At 37.7% G+C, this 26,238-nt stretch overlaps 1 protein-coding gene across 1 annotated transcript; it reads right to left on the reverse strand.

The window, feature by feature from the left end:
• Positions 1 to 669: 669 nt before the first annotated feature.
• On the reverse strand, positions 670 to 16,506 carry LOC140955262 (uncharacterized). Its single transcript, XM_073407455.1, has 11 exons — positions 16,429 to 16,506; positions 15,770 to 15,982; positions 15,648 to 15,667; positions 15,248 to 15,287; positions 15,079 to 15,135; positions 14,649 to 14,799; positions 13,178 to 14,607; positions 9,883 to 10,276; positions 1,803 to 3,359; positions 1,090 to 1,715; positions 670 to 987 (listed from the first exon to the last, which is right to left on the reverse strand). Exons 1-11 carry the CDS (start codon positions 16,504 to 16,506, stop codon positions 670 to 672), a joined length of 4,884 nt encoding a protein of 1,627 aa, XP_073263556.1.
• Positions 16,507 to 26,238: the final 9,732 nt, after the last annotated feature.

A 26,238-nucleotide genomic window follows, 5' to 3' on the forward strand; every position in this document is an offset into this window, starting at 1 on the left:
TCGAAATATAAGGTTTTCTTTCAAAAGAGGGGAGTTAATAGATGAAATGAGAGTATAATACTTTCTATCCTTCTTTAAAATAGGAGTGTTTTTGGATTTTTTAGAATTTTAAATAAAGAGGTTAACTCTGCTAATTTGAGGATGGAAACCATAATTTCTAAAAAAAAAAAAAATTGCAAAATATAACAGTGTTTAAAACGGAGGATGGTGGAGGTAATTGACTCTCAGCAAAAACAATTTGGAGTCACTTATACTCACTAAGGATGCATAATTTGGAACACATGTGGTATGTTTAATTTAGAATCTGTCACGAAACAGAGAGAAGAGGAAGACAAGGAGTAGAATACTGGACAATTGATAATCCTTTATTGAATTCAACCGGCTATATAAATAGCCATTACAACTAACGGAAATAAAGCAACTTAATACAATTAATTGCTGCAGAATGAAACTGCACAATTAATTGCTGCAGAATGAATCTGCTGCTGTAGAATAAGAACCGTTTCATAACTGAAACAATTCCTCAGTATTATTGAATGAAAGTAACTGAAAATGCAATTAATTTCTGCCCACGTCCAATGCCCACGTTCACTGCACCTCTGCCCTGCATGTGTTGCATGCATTGAGTGAAGCACGTAACAATCCTGCCCACTCAAACTGTCCTTGTCCTCAAGGACGAAATTGGGGGTAAGACTTAAAAAACCGCCACTCATTTTCCCAAGTAGCATCCTCATCTGATGCACCCATCCATTTTACTAACACTTCAGCCTTAGGACGATATTTTCCTTTCTGAATTTCACGTCTGGCCAATATGGAATCAGGTTGGGGAAGAATTGAAGAATCGTCTGCAAGCGAAGGAAGTTGGGATGATAGAGGCGTGATTGATCCCAAATGTTTCAGTAACAAACTGACATGGAAAACATTATGAATTTGGCAGCCTTTGGGGAGGTCCAACCGGTATGCCAAGAGACCGACCTTGCTTAGTATCTGGAATGGTCCATAGAACCGAGGGGAGAGCTTTAAGGAACTTCTGAATGCAACTGTAGTCTAACGATAAGGTTGTAACTTCAAGTATACATAATCACCGACCTCAAATGAGACCTCTCGCCTCCGCTGATTAGCATGGATCGTCATTCTCTCTTGAGCAATACGAAGATTTCTACGAAGATCACGTAAGAGGGAGTCTCGGTCTTGGAGGTATTCCTCAACAACTTGAACCTTGGCAGTCCCTGGAACATAGGTGAGTGGTTGTGGCGGTGGTATTCCATAAACAGCCTCAAAGGGAGTGATCTTGGTTGACGAATGAGTAGATGTATTGTAGCTAAACTCTGCCCAAGGTATCCAGTCCATCCAGGACTTTGGTTGTAGGCCAACAAAGCAGCGAAGGTATTGCTCCAGGACGCGATTAACGACCTTGGTCTGTCCATCGGTCTGGGGATGATAGCTGGAACTCATACATAATTGTGTCCCTTGTAGCTGAAAGAGGGTCTGCCAGAAGGAACTAACGAAGACCTTATCCCTGTCACTCACAATAGAGGTGGGAATACCATGTAAACGAACCACATTTGCCACAAATGTCTTAGCAACTAAAGCCGCTGTAAAGGGATGTTTCAGGGGAGTAAAGTGAGCATACTTGGAGAGACGGTCTACCACTACCATAATGACAGAATGACCGTTTGAATTGGGAAGGCCTTCAATGAAATCCATTGAAATATCTGTCCAGATTTGCGTGGGAATAGGCAAGGGCTGAAGCAACCCTGCAGGTTTCATGCAATCTGATTTTCATTGTTGGCAGACCGCACACTTTTGCAGGTATTCCTTCACTGTCTGTCGTAGTCTTGGCCAGAAGAAGCTGTGGTTGATCCGAGAAAGGGTTTTATGGAACCCGAAATGTCCCCCCACAGGAGATGAGTGACTGTCAGCTAGAATCAACGGAATCAGGGAGGAGGTGGGACTTAGAAAAACTCTATCATTGTGGAACCAAACCCCATCACGTAGAGTCATCGGTTGAGAGGTATTCTTTCTTGTATACGAAGCATAAAAGGGATCCTGTTTCACCTCTATTTGTAGTTGGGGCCACCAATTTGCGTGGGGAACTGAAATAGAGAGGAAGTGCACCTCTCCTATACGTGATAAGGAATCTGCAGCCTGATTCTCAACCCCCTTCTTATACTCAATAGTGTAATCGTATCCCAAAAGCTTAGGAAGCCACCGTGTCTGGGCAGGAGTGGTAATGCGCTGCTCCAACAAGTACTTGAGGCTTTTATGGTCCGTACGCACAATAAATGATTGCCCAAGTAGGTAATGTCGCCACTTCCGGATTGCTTTGACAACGGCTAACATCTCCTTTTCATATGTGGAAAGAGTAAGGGATGTTCCTTTAAGGGCTGCACTAAAATAAGCCACGGGGTGGCTGTTTTGAGTAAGGATGGCACCTATTCCCAACCCACTGGCATCACATTCAACTACAAAGGGCTGAGAAAAATCTGGAAGGCATAAGGTGGGTGGAGTCGTGAGGGCCTGCTTGAGTTGATTGAATGCTGCCTCCGTTTCGTTAGTCCACTGGAACTTTTCTTTAGTCAAGAGTTTGGTCATAGGAGCGGCCATGCTGCCAAAGTGACGAATGAATTTCCTGTAATATCCGGCTAAGCCTAGGAATCCTCGAACTTCCTTGGCTGTAGTGGGTGTGGGCCAAGCCACCACTGCTTGTATTTTATCGGGGTCCACAGATACGCCATCTTTGTTGATAGAATGCCCCAAATACTTAACCTGTTGAACTCCAAAATGACATTTGGATTCTTTGGCAAACAACTGATTAGTAGCTAAAATCTTAAGGACAAGTTGCAAGTGAGTTAGGTGATCTTCCCATGACTTGGAATAAACTAGGATGTCATCGAAGAATACCAAGATAAATTGCCGAAGGTAGGGTCGAAAAAGGTCGTTCATGAGGCTTTGGAAAGTTGCTGGGGCATTAGTTAGCCCGAAAGGCATGACAATGAACTCATAGTGTCCCTCGTGAGTTCGAAATGCTGTCTTCGGAATATCATCCTCCTTCACACGAATTTGGTGATAGCCCGACCGTAAATCCAATTTCGAAAAGAACTTAGCTCCATGGAGCTCATCTAGTAATTCATCAATAACTGGTATAGGATACTTATCTTTTATGGTGATCTTGTTAAGAGCCCGGTAGTCAATGCAAAATCGCCAAGTGCCATCAGGTTTTTTTACCAACAAAACTGGTGAGGAAAAAGGGCTATTGCTTGGTCGTATGAGTCCCGATTCTAAAAGCTTCTTCACCATGCGTTCAATCTCTGTCTTCTGATAGTATGGATATCTGTAAGGGTGCACACTTACTGGACCTGTGTTAGGCTGGAGGGGAATCATATGGTCATGTTGGCGTTGAGGAGGAAGACTGGGGTTAGGGGCTGTCATAACCCAATTTTTGACCATTTTATTTTTATTATTATTATTATTTTATTTATTGAAATGGATAAAATTTTTTGATGAAAAAATAATAATGATGATGAAAAAACAAGTAAAATGAAATAAATGAAGAATGAATTAAATTTTGGGTTAAGGGCAATATGAATGGAAGTTTTGGGGTTTAAATTAAACTTTGAAATTAATTTAATTAAGCTTGAAATTAATTTATTTAATCCAATTAAGGGTTTAATTGGAGAATTGATAAGTTTGGAGACTTAATTAAGCTTGGAATTGATTTAATTCATCCAATCAAGGATTTAATTGGAGAATTAATAAGTTTTGAGACTTAATTAAGCTTGGAATTGATTTAATTAATCCAATTAAGGGTTTAATTGGAGAATTGATAAGTTTTGAGACTTAATTGGACTTTGGATTTAATTTAATTAATCCAATCAGGGACTTAATTGAAGAAATATCAAAGTTTGAGGTTTAATTGGGGTCCAAATTGAGAAAATTAAAATCCAAGGACCAACTTGAAAATGGCGCAGAAATGTAAGGATCCAATTACATTTTAATCAGGGGTTTGATTGCAAAATTAGAAGAATCGCAAGGACCAAATTCACAACCAGCAAAACGGCATCGTTTTCTCTTTTACTCTGCAACTGTTCACCGTCTCTGCAACGGCTCTGCAATTAAAGGCAGAGGCGTTTCGTCCGTTGGCGCTGATGTTTCTTCATTGAAGGCGCCGGTTACGGAGCATTTAGGAGGGCAGCCGTTTCCACCACCAAGGCTGCCGCTGGCTCTATAAAAACTGAGCGAAGGAGACCTCGTGAGGGGGAGGGGGATTGAATGGAGAATAAACCCAGAAAAGGGGGAGTGAATCACAGAACCGAAAAGGAGGAAAAACAAAAGGAAAAGACCACGATCGGTAGAAAACAGAGACAAAGAAAATCGTATACAGAGATAAAAGCAAGCAACAAACTCAGAATACCAACATTAAAATCACCGTCTTCTTGATCGCCTCCTGCAAATAAAAAAAGAAGAACCCCTAGCATCGCCATCGTCTTCATTCCTTCATCTCAAAGAACCGGGATAACAGGCTAGATAACCAGAAGCAAAGGAAACGCAAAACCTAGAGAGAAGAGCGCAAGGCAAGGTGGAAAGGGTGCCCTGCCAAGCGTGGTTCAATCACACAAAAGGAGCTCTGTCATCGTCTTCGTCGCCTCCGGCCAACCAGGTAAGCCGTTTCCTCTGCCTTTCGTTTGGTTTCAATTTATCAGCAGCTTACTGTGCAAGTGAATTTTAATTCACTTGCACAGCGCAGCAACACGCGTGGCTTGTCGCACGCGTGTTGCTTTTGCTCGGCCAGGCCACTGGCTTGGGCCAGTTGCGGGCCGGGCTGGGCTGGGTCTAGCCCAGCCCATGTGGGCTGAGCTGGGCCCAGCCCGGAAATAAAAAAATAAAAAAAAAAACAGAAAAAGTAAAAAAAAGTAAAAGTAGAAAAAATAAAAAATAATAAAAAATGTGTATGCATAAATAAAAATAATGTAAATTTATTGGTTTATTCACTGACGCCAGAGTCAGGAATAAAAATATCAGTTTAAATTTATACTATTTTTATTCGTTGTATTTTTATTTTGTTTAGCTAAAAAAATAAAAATGTGTGCATGTGTAAAAAATAAATTTATTTTTATTTATTTATTCATTGGCGCTAGGGTAGGGAATAAAAAATTATATTGATCTAATTTTTGTCGTAGCTACGAATTTTTACCAACGCCAGAGTTGGAATTATTCGAGCTCAAATTTTCACTGGCGCCAGAGTCAGGAATATTATAAACAAATCATCACAACATAAATTAATAAATATTTAGCAATTTAAGACAAAACCAACAATGCAGTCTGCCTTAGGCAGAACGTTTAAGGGGTGATAATATCTTCCCTTTTACGTAACCAATCCCGAGTCATAGAATCTCTGTTGACCAGTTAGGGTTCCTAGTGACCATAATACTAGGTGGCGACTCCTCAAACAAGACATTTTTTTCCTAAAAGAACCGGATGCCAGAAATCTGTTCTTTTTCCATATATAATTAATTCAAGAGAATAATTTTTTAGGGCCGCCGCGATGTCGGGTGCGACAGAATGGCGACTCCACTGGGGACTAGGATTAAGCTTTGTCTTTTGTCTTATTATTGCTATTTTTTTTAATTTATTTTTTTTTGTTGTGTTTATTTGTTTATTTTTCCTGCATTTATTGCTTTAGCTTGCATCCTTGTTTATGTTGCCATGCACCACTTTGGAAGCACACACTTTACAACCTAGGATAAGTGGGAAAGTAACGGTACCCCAATGGTTTTAGCCTGGGTAAGACTCGTGAAACCATCCAACTCTCGCTTGATTGTTTACTTGGAAGTGGTTGATATGCCAAACTGATATTCCTCAGGGCCTCTATCTTCACACTACTTGTAAGCCTCATATCGACCTTTCATGGACGATCACTAAGCATGCGAGAGACCCTTTAAAACTAGATAATGACCAACCCTTTGATGCACTCAATACTTAGGATCTTTCTATTAGGTTGTCACCCCGTGAAGGGAAAGTTTGCATTTCATACGCATTTTATTTTTATTTTTATTTTTGCTTTAGCATTTTTGCATAATTGCATGATTTTACATTTAGCAGGTTGAAATATAGGTCCCCCATTGAAACTCATTTATAACACTCGTTCGAGAAAAAAGACAAATGGAAAACGAAGAAAGAGCCCAGTTGGAAGCCCAACATCAAAAAGAGGTGGATAATCTTAAAGAAGAAGTCGCAAGGCTTACTAGTCTACTCGAGCAAGCCTTGAGAGATAAATCCAGAAAAGGAACACTTATAGCTCAGCCTGAAGATATGCATGTAACTCATTTTGATCCACATAATCTGGGGGCAAGTAGGATGTCATCTGAATTTCAACAAGCTATGCATTTCCAGCCAGCATACCCTTCAAGAATTTCATCTACCACTGATTCCACCGAGAAAGAATCTCAAAAGGGCAAGATGGTGAAAGAAGAGGATTGGGAAAAATGGACTACCCTAGAGAAGAGGATAAGGGCAGTTGAGGGAAACCATTTGTGCGACCTGGTGAAAGCTATCAATATGTGTTTGATGCCCAACGTTGTCATTCCCAAAAAGTTTAGAGTGCCAGAATTTGTCAAATATACGGGAACTCAATGCCCTATGACTCATCTCAAAGCATACTGCAACAAAATGGCTGAGGTGGTTGATGATGAGAAACTGCTGATTCATTTTTTTCAAGACAGCTTGAGTGACGCTGCCCTTACTTGGTATATGCGATTGGACAATACCAAGGTTAAAAATGGAAGGACTTAGTTGATGCCTTCATGAGGCAATATAAGTTCAATATAGACGTGGGTCCTGATCGGTTAAGCTTGCAAGCTATGGAGAAGAACAACAAGGAATCCATAAGAGAATATGCCCGGAGATGGAGCGAGGTAGCTGCACAAGTTAATCCTCCCATGTTGGAAAAAGAGATGATCAGTTTATTTTCCAATACATTTAAAGCTCCGTACTTTGAATACTTGGTTAGAAGCTCTGCACAACATTTCACTGACCTAGTTGTTATAGCTGAGAGGATTGAACAAGCCATTGGGTTAGGTAAGATTGCTAACCCGACTAAGAAAAACGATTTCACTGAAGGTGCTTGCCAAGGCACTTATTGTTCCTATAGCTGATTGCTTCACACCGACTCCCAGAAATCAACTATTTTGAAGATAAAGCTATGGTGATAATAGGTCGAGAATGGTCTACATGCGACTGCAACTAAGTGTTGAAAAGATGCCCTTGTCGAAGAGAATGAATGATTGAAAGATTCCAGAAATTCCAATCAATGATCACTAAATGTTTAGCCCCTTTATGTGTTATCATGCCAGTATTCATGTTGGCATAAGATCTTTGTTGTTGAACTTCTTTTCCTAAGCTTCAATGAAATAATGAGTTTCTCATTCAATCGTGTTTGCGACCAATCATTTTTTATCTTCTTAAGAGAGTTTTGTTATATGAACTCACGAATACACCTTTGAAGCCTCGCGTGATCTCATAGACGCAATTCATCTCTCGTACCAAAATCCATTTCCCTATTGGAGTTTTGAAAAATTGATCTGGCATTTTGATTTCAAAAATAATTTGATGTTCATTCAAAAATGATATTTTTAACATTCTACTTGTAGAATGACAATTGAATCAAGCAACTCTATCAATGAGGTGATTAAATTATAAACCAAAAAAAAAAAAATGAATAAACACCCTTACCCCATGACTCTTGAATCATGTGTTTTTAAATGTATGAATAATGGTATGTAGTGAACTCGTTGCTCATGACTCATGAAATGCATCTTTGCAAAGACCAAACCATCATACTGGATGAGGTCAAAGTTTATTGATCTTAACTGCTTGCGCTTGAAATGAGGAAAGGCCATCTTTGTTATTCCTTTCACGTTCTGAAATAAGTATATCCCTTGCGATCCCTTTTTGAGCCTGAATAATTTTTTCTTTCATGAAAAAAAATCCCGACTAGGATCACACCCCACACTGGGGGGCAAGATGAAATTTTAATGAGAAAAGAGGAAAAGCTGTGAGAAAGCCAAAAAAAGGCATAAAAGCTCAAGAAACTCAAATGCTAGGGGGCATGCCCAAATCACTAGAAAAAGTGACATCCAAGATAAAGTGAGTATGTCCTAGCAAAGCAAAGAAAAAGAGAAGAAGCAGCAAATCAAAGAAGTGCGGCAAAAGAAAATAGAAATGACGTCAAGAGTCAAACTGTTGATAGTGATCCTTAGTCTTTGAAACCCTGAAACACTCTTTGAGCCTTATGAATCCTTTTCTTTCATAGCCAAAAACCACAGCTTACGTTACGTCCCTGTAAAAGTCCTTTCTAATCAAGCAAGCAAGCAAGCAACCGAGAACAATAAACAATGCTCTCCAAATGAAAAGAATACTTTTTCATAAGATTCATGACATCAAGAATAAACTACTCATTATTATTCATGCTGATAAAAATTAATGATTCAAAAAGAGACAAATTTTTCTCATAAACCTCGAGCTTTTTCTCGAGCCCTTCACTTTGAAACAAAAGATCATCTCATGACGTATTTTCACTGAAGATCTCATTGCCAAACACAAGAGCAAATAACCTCTTTTCCAAGAAAGAAAATAACCAAGGAGTTGTAAGATTTCAAAAGCAAATTGTTTTAGATTCACATCGAAATAATTTTTGTTTTCAAAATGCAAGATCAAGATTTCAAGATTCATTCTAGACCCACATTCCTTCACCAAAATGAACAAAAAAGAGAAATGAGAGAATGGTCTTTTAAAACCATTATTTGTCTAAGTCGCTGACAAAGCATACTTGGGGGCAATGACCAGTACAAGGGGGCAGCATTGTATTTTCTCTTCTAGAAAAAGAGAGGAATATTTCCTACAATAAGACAAGGGGGCATTTTGGTTTACGAAAGACAATTTGATCCTTTCAACAAGTGACACCAATTGTTTTTATCAATGAAACGAGGGGCAATGAATAAGTCCTCTCAAATTATTTGACGAGTCAGAAATCTTCAGCAAATAAATGGGTCGTGATGAGCACCACAAAGGTTGAGTTGTGTGAACAAATCTGGAAATAGACTTACATGGGCCAACTCGAGTAGGCTAGAAGCTAAGCAACAAAGAGGATCCAAATCAGAGTTAACAAGTCCTCATCAGTCAAGCAACGAGAAGACTAAGAAGAAATGGGGGCCTATATTTCAAAACAGGTAAAGATGCATGCATATCATCTAAAATTTAAGACATTGGACAAAGAGTTTTTACAAATTTCATATGAGAAAATTCCAACGGAATCCATCAAGTGGAAGGCCAACTTGAAATGGCCAAAGATCGAAATTGCTGTTGGAAATATTTCATTTTTGAGAATTTTTCAACATGGGAAGGCCGCCCATGAGAAATAGGTCATCTGAAAAATCACTTGCTTTTCTGCCTCTTCAAGTGCCTTTGAGCACTCGCTTTCCTCTTCGAGCGCCTTTGAGCACTCCCTTGCCTTTTAGAGTGCCTTTGAGCACTCGTTTTCTTCTTGGAGTGCCTTTGAGCACTCGTTTGCCTCTTCGAGCGCCTTTGAGCACTCGCTTCCCCTTTAAGTGCCTTTGAGCACCAGTGCTTTTGAGCACTCGCTTTTCCCCTTTAAGTGCCTTTGAGCACCAGTGCCTCTGAGCACTCGCTTCCTCAAGTGCCTTTGAGCACCAGTGCCTCTGAGCACTCGCTTTTCCCTTCAAGTGCCTTTGAGCACCAGTGCCTCTGAGCACTCGCTTACCCTTTCAAGTGCCTTTGAGCACCAGTGCCTCTGAGCACTCGCTTTGCCCTTCAAGTGCCTTTGAGCACCAGTGCCTCTGAGCACTCGCTTTTCCCTTTAAGTGCCTCTGAGCACTCGCTTTCCACCTCTCTTGAGCGCCTTTGAGCCCTCACTTCCCCCTTCGAATGCCTTTGAGCACTCACCATCCTCCTCGAGTGCCTTTGAGCACTTGCCTTCCTTTCGAGTGCCTTTAAGCACTCGTCTTCCTTCTCGAGCGCCTCTGAGCCCTCGCTTTCCTCTTTGAGTGCCTTTGAGCACTAGCTTTCCTCTTCGAGCGCCTCTGAGCCCTCGCCCTCCTCTTAGAGCGCCTTTGAGCGCTTTTCTCTTCTCTTCGAGTGCCTTTGAGCACTCGCCTTCCTCCTCGAAGGCCTCCGAGCCTTCGCTTTCCTCTTCGAGTGCCACTGAGCACTCGCCTTCCTCTTCAAGTGCCTCTGAGCACTCGCTTTTCCCTTCAAGTGCCTTTAAGCACTCGTTTTTTCCTTCAAGTGCCTTTGAGCACTAGTGCCTCTGAGCACTCGCTTTCGCCTTCAAGTGCCTCTGAGCACCAGTGCCTCTGAGCACTCGCTTTTCCCTTCAAGTGCCTTTGAGCACTAGTGCCTCTGAGCACTCGCTTTCGCCTTCAAGTGCCTCTGAGCACCAGTGCCTTTGAGCACTCGCTTTTCCCTTCAAGTGCCTCTGAGCACTCGTTTTTCCCTTCAAGTGCCTCTGAGCACTAGTGCCTCTGAGCACTCGCTTTCGCCTTCAAGTGCCTCTGAGCACTAGTGCCTTTGAGCACTCATTTTCTTCTCGAAGTGCCTTTGAGCACTCGCTTTCCTTTTGGAGCGCCTTTGAGCACTCTCTTTCTTCTGGGAGCGCCTTTCAGCCCTCCCTTTCCTCTTTGAGTGCCTTTGAGCATTCGTTTTTCTTTTCGAGTGCCTTTGAGCCCTCACATTCTTTTGAGTGCGCCTTCGAGCCCTGATTTTCCTTTTTGTTTTTTTACTTGGGTAGGTCACCCATCATAATGAGGCCACTTCTAAAAAAAACCAAAAAAAAACAAAAAAAACAAAATACAAAAAAAAAAGTGGGTCGTCTTCCAAATGACTTGTTTCCTGTTTTCTACATCTCTCTCTAAAGGTCGTGTGTCAATCTACTGTTTTTTAAGTTTTCAAGAAAAAAAAAAGAAAAGAAAAAATAAAATGGTTCTTTCTCTATCTACTTTTCTTTATAAATTTACTACACAAAGATAAAAGAAAATGAAATTTTCTAATATCTTTGCATAGTAAATATTATAAAGAGGGGGCAACTGTCATAACCCAATTTTTTGACCATTTTATTTTTATTATTATTATTATTTTTATTTTATTGAAATGGATAAAAAAATTTTGATGAAAAAATAATAATGATGATGAAAAAACAAGTAAAATGAAATAAATGAAGAATGAATTAAATTTTGGGTTAAGGGCAATATGAATGGAAGTTTTGGGGTTTAAATTAAACTTTGAAATTAATTTAATTAAGCTTGAAATTAATTTATTTAATCCAATTAAGGGTTTAATTGGAGAATTGATAAGTTTGGAGACTTAATTAAGCTTGGAATTGATTTAATTCATCCAATTAAGGGTTTAATTGGAGAATTGATAAGTTTTGAGACTTAATTGGACTTTGGATTTAATTTAATTAATCCAATCAGGGACTTAATTGAAGAAATATCAAAGTTTGAGGTTTAATTGGGGTCCAAATTGAGAAAATTAAAATCCAAGGACCAACTTGAAAATGGCGCAGAAATGTAAGGATCCAATTACATTTTAATCAGGGGTTTGATTGCAAAATTAGAAGAATCGCAAGGACCAAATTCACAACCAGCAAAACGACATCGTTTTCTCTTTTACTCTGCAACTGTTCACCGTCTCTGCAACGGCTCTGCAATTAAAGGCAGAGGCGTTTCGTCCGTTGGCGCTGACGTTTCTTCATTGAAGGCGCCGGTTACGGAGCATTTAGGAGGGCAGCCGTTTCCACCACCAAGGCTGCTGCTGGCTCTATAAAAATTGAGCGAAGGAGACCTCGTGAGGGGGAGGGGGATTGAACGGAGAATAAACCCAGAAAAGGGGGAGTGAATCACAGAACCGAAAAGGAGGAAAAACAAAAGGAAAAGACCACGATCGGTAGAAAACAGAGACAAAGAAAATCGTATACAGAGATAAAAGCAAGCAACAAACTCAGAATACCAACATTAAAATCACCGTCTTCTTGATCGCCTCCTGCAAATAAAAAAAGAAGAACCCCTAGCATCGCCATCGTCTTCATTCCTTCATCTCAAAGAACCGGGATAACAGGCTAGATAACCAGAAGCAAAGGAAACGCAAAACCCAGAGAGAAGAGCGCAAGGCAAGGTGGAAAGGGTGCCCTGCCAAGCGTGGTTCAATCACACAAAAGGAGCTCTGTCATCGTCTTCGTCGCCTCCGGCCAACCAGGTAAGCCGTTTCCTCTGCCTTTCGTTTGGTTTCAATTTATCAGCAGCTTACTGTGCAAGTGAATTTTAATTCACTTGCACAGCGCAGCAACACGCGTGGCTTGTCGCACACGTGTTGCTTTTGCTCGGCCAGGCCACTGGCTTGGGCCAGTGGCAGGCCGGGCTGGGCTGGGTCTAGCCCAGCCCATGTGGGCTGAGCTGGGCCCAGCCCGGAAATAAAAAAATAAAAAAAAAACAGAAAAAGTAAAAAAAAGTAAAAGTAGAAAAAATAAAAAATAATAAAAAATGTGTATGCATAAATAAAAATAATGTAAATTTATTGGTTTATTTACTGACGCCAGAGTCAGGAATAAAAATATCAGTTTAAATTTATACTATTTTTATTCGTTGTATTTTTATTTTGTTTAGCTAAAAAATAAAAAATGTGTGCATGTGTAAAAAATAAATTTATTTTTATTTATTTATTCATTGGCGCTAGGGTAGGGAATAAAAAATTATATTGATCTAATTTTTGTCGTAGCTACGAATTTTTACCAACGCCAGAGTTGGAATTATTCGAGCTCAAATTTTCACTGGCGCCAGAGTCAGGAATATTATAAACAAATCATCACAACATAAATTAATAAATATTTAGCAATTTAAGACAAAACCAACAATACAGTCTGCCTTAGGCAGAACGTTTAAGGGGTGATAATATCTTCCCTTTTACGTAACCAATCCCGAGTCATAGAATCTATGTTGACCAGTTAGGGTTCCTAGTGACCATAATACTAGGTGGCGACTCCTCAAACAAGACATTTTTTTCCTAAAAGAACCGGATGCCAGAAATCTGTTCTTTTTCCATATATAATTAATTCAAGAGAATAATTTTTTAGGGCCGCCGCGATGTCGGGTGCGACAGGGGCGAAGACCTCTGCAAACTCCTCCAAGAGACACTGGATCGCTGAAGGATACGTATTTGATGAAAGAGTGTTCTTAAGGGGTTGAATTTGGAAGAAGAACCCCATCCTCTGTAGACCAGAACACTCCTTACTGTGCAGAATCCCAATGCTAGATGCTTCAGTCTTCCGTCTAAGACCCTGCAAAGTATGCCTGACTCCGCCGATTATGAAGGTCATGGTGAGCTGTTTGTAGTCGGTCTCCACTGGTCCAAGGGTCTCCAACCATTGCACCCCTAAAACCACCTGACAGGCTGCCACAGGTAGAACATAATAATCAGCCGTGATGATTATTCCCTGGATGGATAACCTGACTCCTTGGCAACGGCCTGCGCATTCCACACGTTCCCGATTAGCAACCACCACCTGAAGTTTCCTATCTTTGACGATCGGCAGGCCAAACCGAGTTGCAATGGCTTGGTCAATGAAATTATGAGTGCTGCCCCCATCTATCAACACTATCAAGCTTTTGTTCTGTAGTTTTCCCGAGACCCGAATCGTTTGGGGATGCTCAGCACCAGCAATAGCATGGAAGGAAATTTCTGGTGTCACCTCTGTAAGTTCTGCCTCCAGTTGGTCTTCCTCAGAGGTCTCATCGCAAGGAGAGTCTTCTATCATGAACAACTGTGGCCGTTCACAACGATGGCCGATAGAGTATTTCTCATCACAGTAATAGCAAAGTCCCTTCCCTCGTCGTTCCCTAGCTTCCTGATTTGTAATTCTTCGGAATGGAGTTGTTGAAGGTGAGGATTCAATATTTGCTCGTTGATTAGGAGATGAGCCTAGAATCCCAGGAGAAGGATTGTAGTGCCCCCTCTGAATTGTCGTGACTGGCGATAAATGATTATTTGAAAAAGGCTTGCGTTGCAGTTGGTTGCGCTCTTTCACCAGTCGTGCCACTCCAATTGTGTCTGCCAAGGTTTTGGGTTGTTTAATCTTGACATCTAATCGAATTTCATCCCTTAATCCTGCAATAAAACAACCAACTAGGAATGTTTCGGGCATGCCATCAACTCTATGGGAGAGCCTTTCAAAGGCTTCCTGGTAAACAGCAACAGTTGAGGTTTGTTTCAATCGGGTCAAAGCTTCAGAGGGATCTTCATATTCGGTTGGACCGAATCTCATTGAAATGGCCTGTGTAAGTTCATCCCAAGTGAGTGGCCCACGAAACTTTGTTAGCCAACGAAACCATTGTAGCGCAATGCCTTCCAGGTGGAATGCAGCTAACTGTACGCGTTGTGCAGCTCTAATGTTCTGAAACTCAAAGTATTGTTCAGCTCTATAAAGCCAACCAATTGGATCTTCTCCGTTGAACTTTGGAAAATTCAGCTTGAGTTGTGATGGATGTGGGTGATCAAAACTAGCAACAGAATGGGGGCCGGTGGTCGATGGGAAGAAGATTCCTGTGCAAATGGGTTGATGTCAGGAGGAATGGCTTGCGTACGTTGGGTGGTACGAATGGCCTGTAATTCAGTGAGAATAGTTTGTAAAGCTGCATTGAGTTGATCAAAGCTGGCCTCGTGCCTTCCCAAAGTCTCATTGACCTCATTGCGGAATTCAACATTAGTTTTTCCACGGGTGTCCATGGATTGAACCTGCTCTGATACCAAATGGTATGTTTAATTTAGAATCTGTCACGAAACAGAGAGAAGAGGAAGACAAGGAGTAGAATACTGGACAATTGATAATCCTTTATTGAATTCAACCGGCTATATAAATAGCCATTACAACTAACGGAAATAAAGCAACTTAATACAATTAATTGCTGCAGAATGAAACTGCACAATTAATTGCTGCAGAATGAATCTGCTGCTGTAGAATAAGAACCGTTTCATAACTGAAACAATTCCTCAGTATTATTGAATGAAAGTAACTGAAAATGCAATTAATTTCTGCCCACGTCCAATGCCCACGTTCACTGCACCTCTGCCCTGCATGTGTTGCATGCATTGAGTGAAGCACGTAACAATGTTGAAACTAATTATCACTGCCTCCACAACTGCAAAGTTACAAGAATTCAAAGAGCCTATGGACGAGAAATACGTGATTCTTCCCAGGCCTGAACATTTGCACAGCTAACAATCTGTATAAGAACAAATAAAAATGATGAGATTGAACCAGGCCTTTAACATCATCAACATGGACAGCCAAGATACACGCATGATCAGAAGAATTAGTAGGGCATCCAAAGAATTGAAGATAGAAATAAAAAGGGAAATTGCATGGGGCATTATTAGTGTCGCATCGCATTCAACAAATTGAAGAGAAAAACAACCATAATATCAGCAAAAAGCTTACAAATCAATGCAATTAGCTGGTGATGCTTGGAAGAGATCAGAAGGAATTAAGTTGAAGTGGATACTTACAGAATACAACTTCAAAACCAGTAGAAGAACTCTGCCATGAACAATATGTCAATACGAAAGGTTTGCATTCTCTCTACCTTGCAGTTGTAGAGCACATCTGTTTCAGAAATGGGTGCTGGGAACGAACAATTCAAAGCAAAAACTCAATTTGTTAAGAATATGTAGAGCCCTTTGGACAATTTAACAGTCTCTGGATTACATCTTCTTTTGAATTATCAGTCTCCATCTCGTATCTGATAGTCATCTTCTTCAAGACCCGAGCATTCCTTAAGCAATATTCCACAATTTTTATCTCTGCTAACTGCCCTTCAAGATTTTTAAACTCAATCACCTCAAGGCATGACGACAAGCAATGGGACAGGACCGCATTTCCATGAGGACCTCGCCAATATTGAGGGGTATCCTGATTATCCTGAATGAATATTAAAGTTAGAAACACACAAATGCATGCATGGGTTAATTAAGAGTATTTATATAATTGGAACTAACCTTATTAAGGATTAAAACCTCCAAGCTAGCACATTATCTGAGTATAAGAAGCAAAATCAACCACTTAACTACACTAGCTTCAACCTCCAAACGAGTTAGATACCAAAAGGTAGGAAATTTTGCAAGACAAGACAAGTGCAGTTCATGTGCATCTTTTAAAGTCTGAGGAGGGAATATGCGAGTAAGTGATCATCCAAATCACAATTAGGAATATAACCATTGAAAATATAAGCATAAAAGTAAATGGGGATGGGAATCATACCTTCCATATATAGGAAAATCAGACAAAACTAGAATCCTAACATCAGAGATCATTATGAAAAACCTAACCACCGATTCTGCTTAATCATCAAAATATTTGGTTAAAACAGGTGGATGACCATGACCAACAGTTGCCTCTGGCAGTGAGAATGTCTTGTGCAATATATACATTCGAACGTTTGTCATTGCGTTTGAAAAATATTTTTGAAAAAATTAAATTTGTTTTTTTCTTTAAATTAATATGTGTTTGATGTTTTCAAATCATTTTGATGTGTTGATCTCAAAAATAATTTTTTTAAAAATAAAAAATATATTATTGGCATACTTTTTTAAATAAAAAGTAATTACAACCACACCAAACACACATGCTTGATAAGAACGCACTAGTGTGGAGAGGTTGTTTATGCCATTTGGACGGTGTATGATACCTCCTTCGGTATCAAAAAATACACAACCATCGTCTCAAGCAAAGTGTCGTGAGGCATTGCTTTGTCCTGACCAACTCATGTTGACCTAATTTTTTCTTCTCCACCCTCTTTTCTCTCTCCTCCACCCACCCAAAGTTCAAAAATGTCCTAACCTTTTGTATTATTGCAATTGTGGTCTCATAGTTTTATTGTTCTATATTTGCTTTAAATTCTTTTTATGATTTGTTTTTTAATTTTATCATTTATCATTTTATTTTATTTTTATATTATATTTGGTCCTTTTTCTTTTAATTGATATTTATTTTGCTTTTCACCCTTCTTCTAATTGATTTTCTTTTCAATTTCATACTTGATTTTTTTTTTTTTTTAATTTGATCCTTATTCTTTTCATTATAATTTATTTTGGTTTCATTTATTTTCTTAATTAAATTTTTTTTCTTCAAATTCATCCATCATTATTTTATTTTATTTTATTTTAATGTCAAATTTGATCTTTATTTTTTCAATCTTGGTTTTTAAACCTGACTCAAGGATCGATCTCGGGAAAATCCTGAGTCACAAATTGAGTGGATTGATCAAGATTACTCATATCAACTTGGCCTAAAAAAATATTTAACGAGTTTAAAAAAAAAATACAAGAAAGTTGCATCCTCATTTTATTTAATTATGGTTCTTTTCTAGTTGCATCCTCACAAGTTTTTTAACCACCCATTTACTTACTCTTCCTACAAACATATATAATCATGCTATTTAAAGCTAATGCGTTAATCCAGGGCAATCCCTTCTATATGATCGAGACACCTTCTCCGTGACTTAAAAAAGATGTTTATCTTGAAGAGATTCACTTGCTTATATCTAACACTGCTTATGATAGCTATTTAATGTGACTTCTTTTGTGTGCATGTCTCTGTTGAGACAACTAATTAAACTCTGAATTTAACTAAATAGAAGAGTTTGGGTCTAGTGTGGTTGTCAGATCCAAGTAGCTTGGGTCTCGCGCTTGAGATTTGCATAATTTTCGTGAGCCGGTCAAAGGTAATGGTTTTGTTAAGGATCAAAATACTTATGCAAATGTGTTGAATGATCTCAGGACAATTAACTAATAATTTATTGTGAACTTCTAATGTATTGTGAAGAAAAAAACAATAAATACCTCTGTCAAACACAATAAAATTGCAATAAATAGATGCAGAATTTAAGTTAAACTCTACTATGTTGATGCCAATTATTCTTTGAAAATTCAACATTAGTCTTGCAAAATATCACAAAAGTAAGGTAATGATTTATCCATAATGAGCTAATGAACACCAGCAAATAAGTTTCTAGATCATGGTAAAAACAAAGCAATAAATGCAAAATTTAAGTTAAACTCTACTATATTGATACCAATTATTCTTTGAAAATTCAACATTAGTCTTGCAAAATATCACAAAAGTAAGGTAATGATTTATCCATAATGAGCTAATGAATGCCAGCAAATAAGTTTCTAGATAATGATAAAAACAAAGTAGTGTTGAGGCAAATAATGAACTAAAAATTCCTTTCTAAAAGTGAGGGTCAATCCATTTTGAGCTAGTTGCCCTGCATGAATCGGGAAAGCCAGGCTAGTATGTTAAACCTGTGAATTGGGTTATGGACTCAACTAGGATTATATTTTTTTTTAATCTATTTTTTCTTTAAGTACATGATAACATAAATAGATGATTACAAAATCAAACACTAACCCAATACCGAAATGTTTTTTAGATCACGATAACCTCATAAAAGGCAAAATAAAAATAATTATAAAATTGAATTCCCAAATCCAATATCTAAGGATGATTGTAACATCGAATGATGAATTATCACCATTATTATTATAACAATTGCTATTCTTATCATTATTATTATCATTATTAATATTGTCACTATTATTACAGCTACCACCATTACTACTATCATCAATAAGTAATATCATAATTGAAATTAATATTATTATCATGATCACTATCACTATCACTATCACTATCATTATTATCGTTGCTATTATTGTTGTTGTTTATATTATTGTTATAATTATTATCACAACCACTATAACTAATAATAATAATATAAACCATAATTATTATTGTTATTGTTATTGTTGTTATTAGTACTATCACTATTATTATTGCCCGTGCTCCGCCGCAACATTTTTTTCTATCATTGCTCTAAACTTGGTTAATGTTTGTATTAAATATATAAGATAACATAAACTTTAATAGCTAATAATGTAAAGAGAAATTAACACAAACCATAAGCAGTAACATAGATAGAAAGGTTTTAAGATGTAAAGGAGTTAATACACAACCAAGACAGCGAAAATGGAATCGAAATAAAAATCAAAGCTTGTCCATTGTAAATCTTGTTAAGTTCACATAACATGGGTTTTGCATGCTTGCCAGATCCAAGATGTTGAACCCATGGCACTTGGGTCTAGCTTAGTGTCAGACTCGTGGCGCTTAGGCATGACGTTGTTGCCAGACCCAAGACGCTTGGGATGGCGTAGTTGCTAAACCCAAGTAGCTTATTTGTTGAGGGCCAAAATACTCATACAAATGTGTTGAATTGTCTCAGGATATCTAATTAATAATTCCTTATGAACTTATGATGTATTGTTAAGAAAGAAAAGGGCAACAAATATCTCTGCCAAACACTAATGAATTTTAATAAATAAATCCAAAATTTAAGCTAAACTTTGTTATGTTGATATCAATTGTTAGATACATGTCCGCACTCTTACAACTTTAAAAAACTTTGATTAAATGCAAGGATATACTTATTGTCCTCCAATAAAATGTTGATTCAACATATGCAAAGATCCCCTATTCTGCCAATTAATTTATTGTCTAAACTTTCTGTTACTCATCTCTAGTCCTCCTAACATTATTGAAAAACAACAAAAACATGTTAGATGTTTGAAAAAGATCCCACCTTTGATGTTAGAACCCATAAAGTCCACTACTTATCCTTAAAATTTTATGGGTTTGATGGTAAGATCAAGAATGTTCCCTTTAAATACATCCATTTTGTTAATGGAAGAATAATTAATCAAATCAAACTCTCAAGAACAGAAAAAATCAAACCATATAATTTTCTCACCATTAATCATACCATAAAATTCCTCACTCTCTTTGTTGTTTTTTTCTCTTCGTCGTGACTTTGTCCTCTTCTTTGTCAATTTGTTGCCCTCTTCCCTTCCATTTCTTCTACCAATTTGGTTAAGAAGAAGGAGAAGGACTAAACACAAGAAGTACCATCTTCATCCTCTCTCTACAGTTTCCTCTTGTCCAATTCACTTTCATTCTATTCATGATTTGAGTTGTAAAAAATTAAAAGAAAAGGAGTGAGAATAAGCAATGAATGAGAAGAAAAGGAAAGCCAAAGAAATGTTTTTCCGCTTGTAAAAAGATAAGAAATTGAAAGTGAAATTACTATTACAATCCACAATAAAAGATCTATTGATCCACAATGATTTTCTCTCTTCATTTAACTTGTGTTATAATTTTAGATTTATTCATGTAATTTTAAATTTGTATTAAAGAGTTACATGAATATCAATATAATTAAATTCATTTTATACAAATAGTAGTTTAATTGAAAAAATAACTAAGTACTTAAAATAACTTGAATATAAAGTAAACTCAATAATTTAAGAAAAGAATAATTATATTCATTGAATAATTCATACTTTGATTACATCCACGAATTGAAACTCCTGGATAATAAAATATCTTTTTGATATTTTTGGTTTATAGAATTGAAATTGTAAGTCTATTATTACAAAGAAAATTACAAGTCTACTTAATTATCGTCTATTATTCTATCGCTTATAATTTTCGAGTTTAAAAAATCCTGAGAACTTGATAAAACTATAATATAGTTATTCGAGTTTTTGTTAAGTTATGTTTTTATCTTTCATATCATTCATCTTATATAATTAAGTGATATCAGCTATTAATAACATTTTATTTTTCAAAATTCTTTCAGACCAATCTCATGTCCACATGAATTATTACCGCCTTTTAATTACATAATAACAATTGTTATTTCCTGAATTTTGGATTTAATATTATATGCACACAATGTTTTGCTAAAATTTCAATTATGAAAGTTTTTTTTTTAATTATAACAAAGTAGATAAAATTGTAATATTTAATATGATTCCCTAAATAATTTGATTTTTTTATTGATTTTTCTTAAGTGAGATGTAAAAATATTATAAACTTTAAAATATAAATTATAATTTTCAAGGCAAATTAAAAAAAAAATAACCTAATTATACAATGGTCAGGGTGATTTTTTTTATTTTTTTATTATATTTTCAAGGACAGGCCTGAGCTGTATTAAAATCAACCGGGTCTGACCTAGGCTCGGCCCGGACCATGAACAGGTCTCCACACTTAACGAAACGCGGAGACCTTGCTGGAAAGAGCTATTCGCACACCGCGATGTCTATTCGCACAGCTATTATATGCTGATGGACAAATTTGTCCCTTTAACACTAGATTAACTTCCAGTCTGTGCTTTGGTGGAGCACAAATTAACATTTTTCAATTTAATTATTAATTACTTACAGTCTCTCTTCAACACTACGGTAGTGGCACTGCCAGTAGTTCCTTTGGCTTTCCCTATCCTACAAAGAGTCTCAATTGTTGTGGGGTTGTAATTGTTAGATTGCCATAAGGACAGATAAGTCCATTGACTCGAAATTGGTGTGCGGATAGATAATGAAGCTCTGCGAATACCAATCCCCAACCTCACAATAAAAATTAAAATCCCTGGATCTAGCTAAAACCACACTCCCGTTTACAGTCTTCTGCTTTGAAGAATCTGCTTCAACTCACAAACCAAGGTACTGTACTCTCTATACTTTATGTTATTCTTAATTCTAAATCAAGAAATGGTGAAATATCCAGATGGGTCTTTTGCAATTTGCTTGTGTTTTGATCGCATCTTCTCTTAATCCTTTCCTTTTGGGTGTGTATCATAATGATATCTATTTGTTGTTTAGCCCGAGTTTAGTTACTTAATTCTTGATCAGTTCTATTTCAATTCCTTAAATTTACTTTAGGAATCTGGATCAAATAAAATCTAGCCAAGATGCTATTGATTTTATTTTTTTTCACGAGCTATACGGGTTTAGAATGATGAATTAGTGTGTTTATCTCATCGTGGTGTATTCTTCCATTTAGATCAAGAAATTGTATGATTCTAAACCCTTTAACTGTAGATTAGAAAGTGTTGGCTTGCATGCCCCAAGTCTCATATAGGCTTCTTGTTCTTTACTGTAAATTTATTTATTTATTTTTGTTGAGGGAAAGTGTAGAGTAGGTAAATGACCAAGGACTAGCAACATTTATTTGCTTTTGCTGAATATAATCCACTGGTTGTATCATGAGCGAATGGGAATTTCGAGCTCGTTTACATCTTCAATGTTTAAAATGCCCACACATTTCTCCAGAATCATGCTTCTTTTGTTATAGGAGGTTGAATTTGGGAAGTTAGGGAAAACGGGATTTTTGTTTTAGTTGATTAATTCTTTGATCTTTTTTAGGGTGCTATTTGTTGATCATGGTAATGTTAGCAAATTGCTTTCAAGGTGGAAGTACATTTTTTCTGGAAATCTTTTTTCTTATGAATATTAGATATCCACTTCGGGATTTCTTTCTGCGAGCAAATGGTTTTCTTTCGTTGGCCATTTTAAAGCTCTCTTGCACTCCCCTTTTTCCTGTTAGTTGATTAGCTGCTCATAGGTTTCTCTGCTCATTATTTTCTATCTGTTACTTTTCTTACGAGATCTTCCTTCTCAGTTCCCCATTACTGCATTTATTATGGTGCTTATGAGAGAAATAATGAAAAGAAAAGTAGCCATCCAAGAAATCAACTTTGGCATTAATTTGTAGTGTATAATGGAATGTACTCAGCAGTACTTTAGTGGCTTTTTGCAGCGAAAGATGGGAGGCCGAGGAGTTTATTGGTGATAAATGGTCCTCGAGGGTTCTTTGGGCGTGTGCTATTGGAAGTGTTAGTCAGTATGTTTTCTTTACTCAACTCCTGATTTATTGCCAAAAATATTGTAAGACTGGCAACCGTTTGTTTTATTGGAATTGTTGCATCACGAGCTTTGTTTTTCCTCTAGGTTACCCTCCTTTTGATAGTTTCTGGTTATCTCTTATCTAGGCCTGTATATGGTTGTTGAGAGACAATTACAAAACAGGGAACGAATGATGGCTGAAGGTTTAAAGAATATTGATGCGGAATCAGGCGCCGGTGACAATGTTTAAACATGTGACTAAATGCCAATAAACTCTGCTGTATTTTCTTTTGAAGAGCTTTTTCACTGTGCTAAGTTGAGCCCCCTGTTAATGTAAAAGGTTGAAGATTTCCTCTTGTTTTGTTTTGCATTTGGAGCTTGAGGGTTCGTCTCTGGTAATAATTCATTTACTTCAGATGGATGTTAGTGTTTCATAGATCAGGATTTAACAGTTCACACCAAGGAATATAAAGGAGTAGCCTTTTAATTTTGCTAATGCTCTGGTTAAAATCTTTTTGGTTGTGTCAATCAATATGGAAATGCTTTGCCGTTGATGGATGACCCATTTTTAGGCGATATGTTTTCTGTTTTGCATATACAGCCAAAGAGTCGAATATTGTCCCGGCAGTGTTGCTTGAAGCATCTTACTAGATCTTCCGGGAAAAAGGTTTCCAGCTCAAGAAAATGATTACCACCACCCTTTCTGACGTTTTGGTAAGGAAAGGGTTCTTTTCTGAAGGACTAAGACTTTGATGTCTAATCAAAATGCTGGCCGGAGGATGGAAAAGATCAGATCATATAGTAGCAAATAGTCAGGGGTTGCCTCAAGGCCGTGCTCGATTTAAAATTTTTTTTTTTAAATCAAGCGTTAAAAAAATAATCTAAAAGTTGGATTATTAAATTGATTGTATTTAATAAGTTTGGTTTATTTAAATAATATAAATAAAAAAATGGTTAAAGAATATTAAAAAATATTATCAGATAAAATAAAAAAACTAAATTTATTCTAATTAGCTTATTAAATCTATGACATGATGGAGTTATTGATTTTAATGCCTTAAAAGGGAGGTAAAGTGAAAAGTTGAAAGTAAATTAAATAAAATTATAAAATTTAATTATTATGCCTTACAAAAATAATCCTCCTTGAAGTCTTAACAATGTTTTTTAATATATATATATATATCCTGTTAAAACCCTCGGACAAATTTTAACGGGTAATATATAATGCTATTGAAAGGTCAAAAGACCAATTATCCCTAAATAATTGGATAATAACCAACGAATCCTCTGGATTTTCTTGTCTCTTTCAATTTTTTTTAATTAAATTTCAATTTTACTTATGCATGAGTTGAACTTGCAGTTTTTTAATATATGATCAGTGGTTCTTTACAACTGATAAATTGGTGGGCACATCGAATCCGAGTTGCTGTTTATGTCCCAATTTGAGTTCATAATAACCACTGCACTGTTACTGCGAGAAGCCGTTTTTTAAGCCGCAGGATTCGATGACATTGAATTCAAAATTTAGCCGTAATCTCCAGTTATGCCTGTTGGGTTACAGGTTTGGTGTTCCAGCTACAACACGTAAATTCTCACACAAGCATCGTGGCTGCGGGTTGCAAGAACAAACCAATACAGACATTTTGCGCTTTTATTATTACACCATAAATACCAATTTAATTCTCCTCTTAAGCTTACAGTATATAAAGCCATGTCTTGATTTGCTGTCTTGCAGATCGATACAAAACAAAAATGGCAGCACTAAAATGTGCCTACGTGGGTCTCTTGGTCTTGCTATGCTCAAGCTTCAGTTTCGCTCACAGATTCTTTTGGACAATTTGATGACCAAATGCATGAAGGCGAACGCCATGGTAGTACTGATGATCCTGGGACCGGGACTGGGATCGGAAAAGATTTTTGGGGGGTTTGGCAGTGGTGGCGGATCAAGTGGGGTAGGTGTTGGTTAGGGTATGGAGCTGGTCGGAATGGATATGAAAGACCCCGGGACTGTGGATCCGCTGGGGTATTGGAGTAGGTTCAGATGGGTCTGCGTCTGGAACTGGCGGAGGACGGGCTTCATGCCAGGATGCCTGGTTTTGGTGTTGGCTAACATTAATGGGTAGCATAAGATGGCCTGGTTTTGATTTTGGGGGTAGCATAGGATTGCCTCTGGTTTTGAAAATAGTGGAGGGATTGGAGCAGGACAAGGCAGCGGGGAGCTGCGGGTACTCGATTTCTCCTAGTTATGGGATTGGAAGAGGCAAGGTGGCCCACTATTCCAGCAAGTGGTGGCACGATTAGCAGAATTGGTATGCCTCCGCCGCATTTCATTCCGTTGGGTATGGTCAAATACGCAATGGATTGTACCTGCAGCCCAGAATGTTATAATCAAGTTTCAACGATGAAGGGACGATCAGCATCAAAAGCAAACGATGAAGAGCACAGCAGTGGAGCTCAGGATGAGGTTTCTAGAGAGGAGGCTCATGAGCCCCATCGATGTGGCCATGGAGCCATGGATCCACATGAGACTCTCATGAATCCAACGTTTGCAACCACGGAGCCATGGAGTCCATGACCAAGGCGCTATACTAAAAATATGATCAAACACAGCGCAGAACCAATAAGTGAGGAAACAGTCTGTGCTTTCCCCCGAATAAGTAGCTGAATGTTTCGAATGATTCCATCTCAAATTTCATTCAAGGATGTTTAAAAACGAAATAAAAAAAAAACCAACAATATATTTGCTGTATTATTTGAGACAAGAAACAAGGAGATGGTGAAGATAGAAATGTAGAAAAACATCAAAATTAAATTGCCAAATAAATAAATAAAACTTTAAGGGGAAACGGGAAAGACAGATGATCATTCAAATCAATTCCTGTTGGGTTAAAAAAATCTTTTGTCTCTAAAAGAAGATCTTGTGCGTTAATCATTGCATTTACTTTAGCACTCAATGTTTATGCATGGTAGAGTGATCGTATCATACGTTAGGTTAAAAAATTCCGTGCCCTTTCTTCCTCCTAGCTATGTCTTCCCTAGCCTAGCATGTGAGTATACACATTGTGTCTCCCATAATTATCAATCTCTTGAAATGGAGGACGCTGCACTGTAGTTTATGACTCTGTTCCATCTGAAAAGGGGAGAAAGCCTTGGATGGGATGATGATGATGATGTTAATCGGCTAACGATGTTAGAAATACTCCTCGCTTGATGCATGCATGCGTCAACAACAGCTCAAGGATGGTATTCTTGCAGTCGAATAGGAGAGCTATAAATTTGCACTTTCCAAAGAATTGGCTCACGGATTGCATTCTCCCCTCTGGCTTAAAGGTGGGATTTCTTCCTATCAAGGCTCTAGATTCTCGTATTTGTTTACCGCTATGGCTGCGGCTGCGGCTGCGTTTTAATGAAAACATAATTTACAGCCGTTTGATA

The sequence above is a fragment of the Populus alba genome, chromosome 1, assembly GCF_005239225.2.
Source record: "Populus alba chromosome 1, ASM523922v2, whole genome shotgun sequence".
Classification (NCBI taxonomy): domain Eukaryota; kingdom Viridiplantae; phylum Streptophyta; class Magnoliopsida; order Malpighiales; family Salicaceae; genus Populus; species Populus alba.

Coding starts and splice junctions, on each gene's coding strand:
- LOC140955262 (XM_073407455.1), bottom strand. CDS start 16,506: ATGACAAACGTTCGAATGTATATATTGCACAAGACATTCTCACTGCCA. Junction 10,277..13,177: donor TCTTGGAGGAGTTTGCAGAG/GTCTTCGCCCCT, acceptor GAGTGCTTAAAG/GCACTTGAAGGGAAAAGCGA. Junction 1,716..1,802: donor GAAGGAATACCTGCAAAAGT/GTGCGGTCTGCC, acceptor AAATCTGGACAG/ATATTTCAATGGATTTCATT.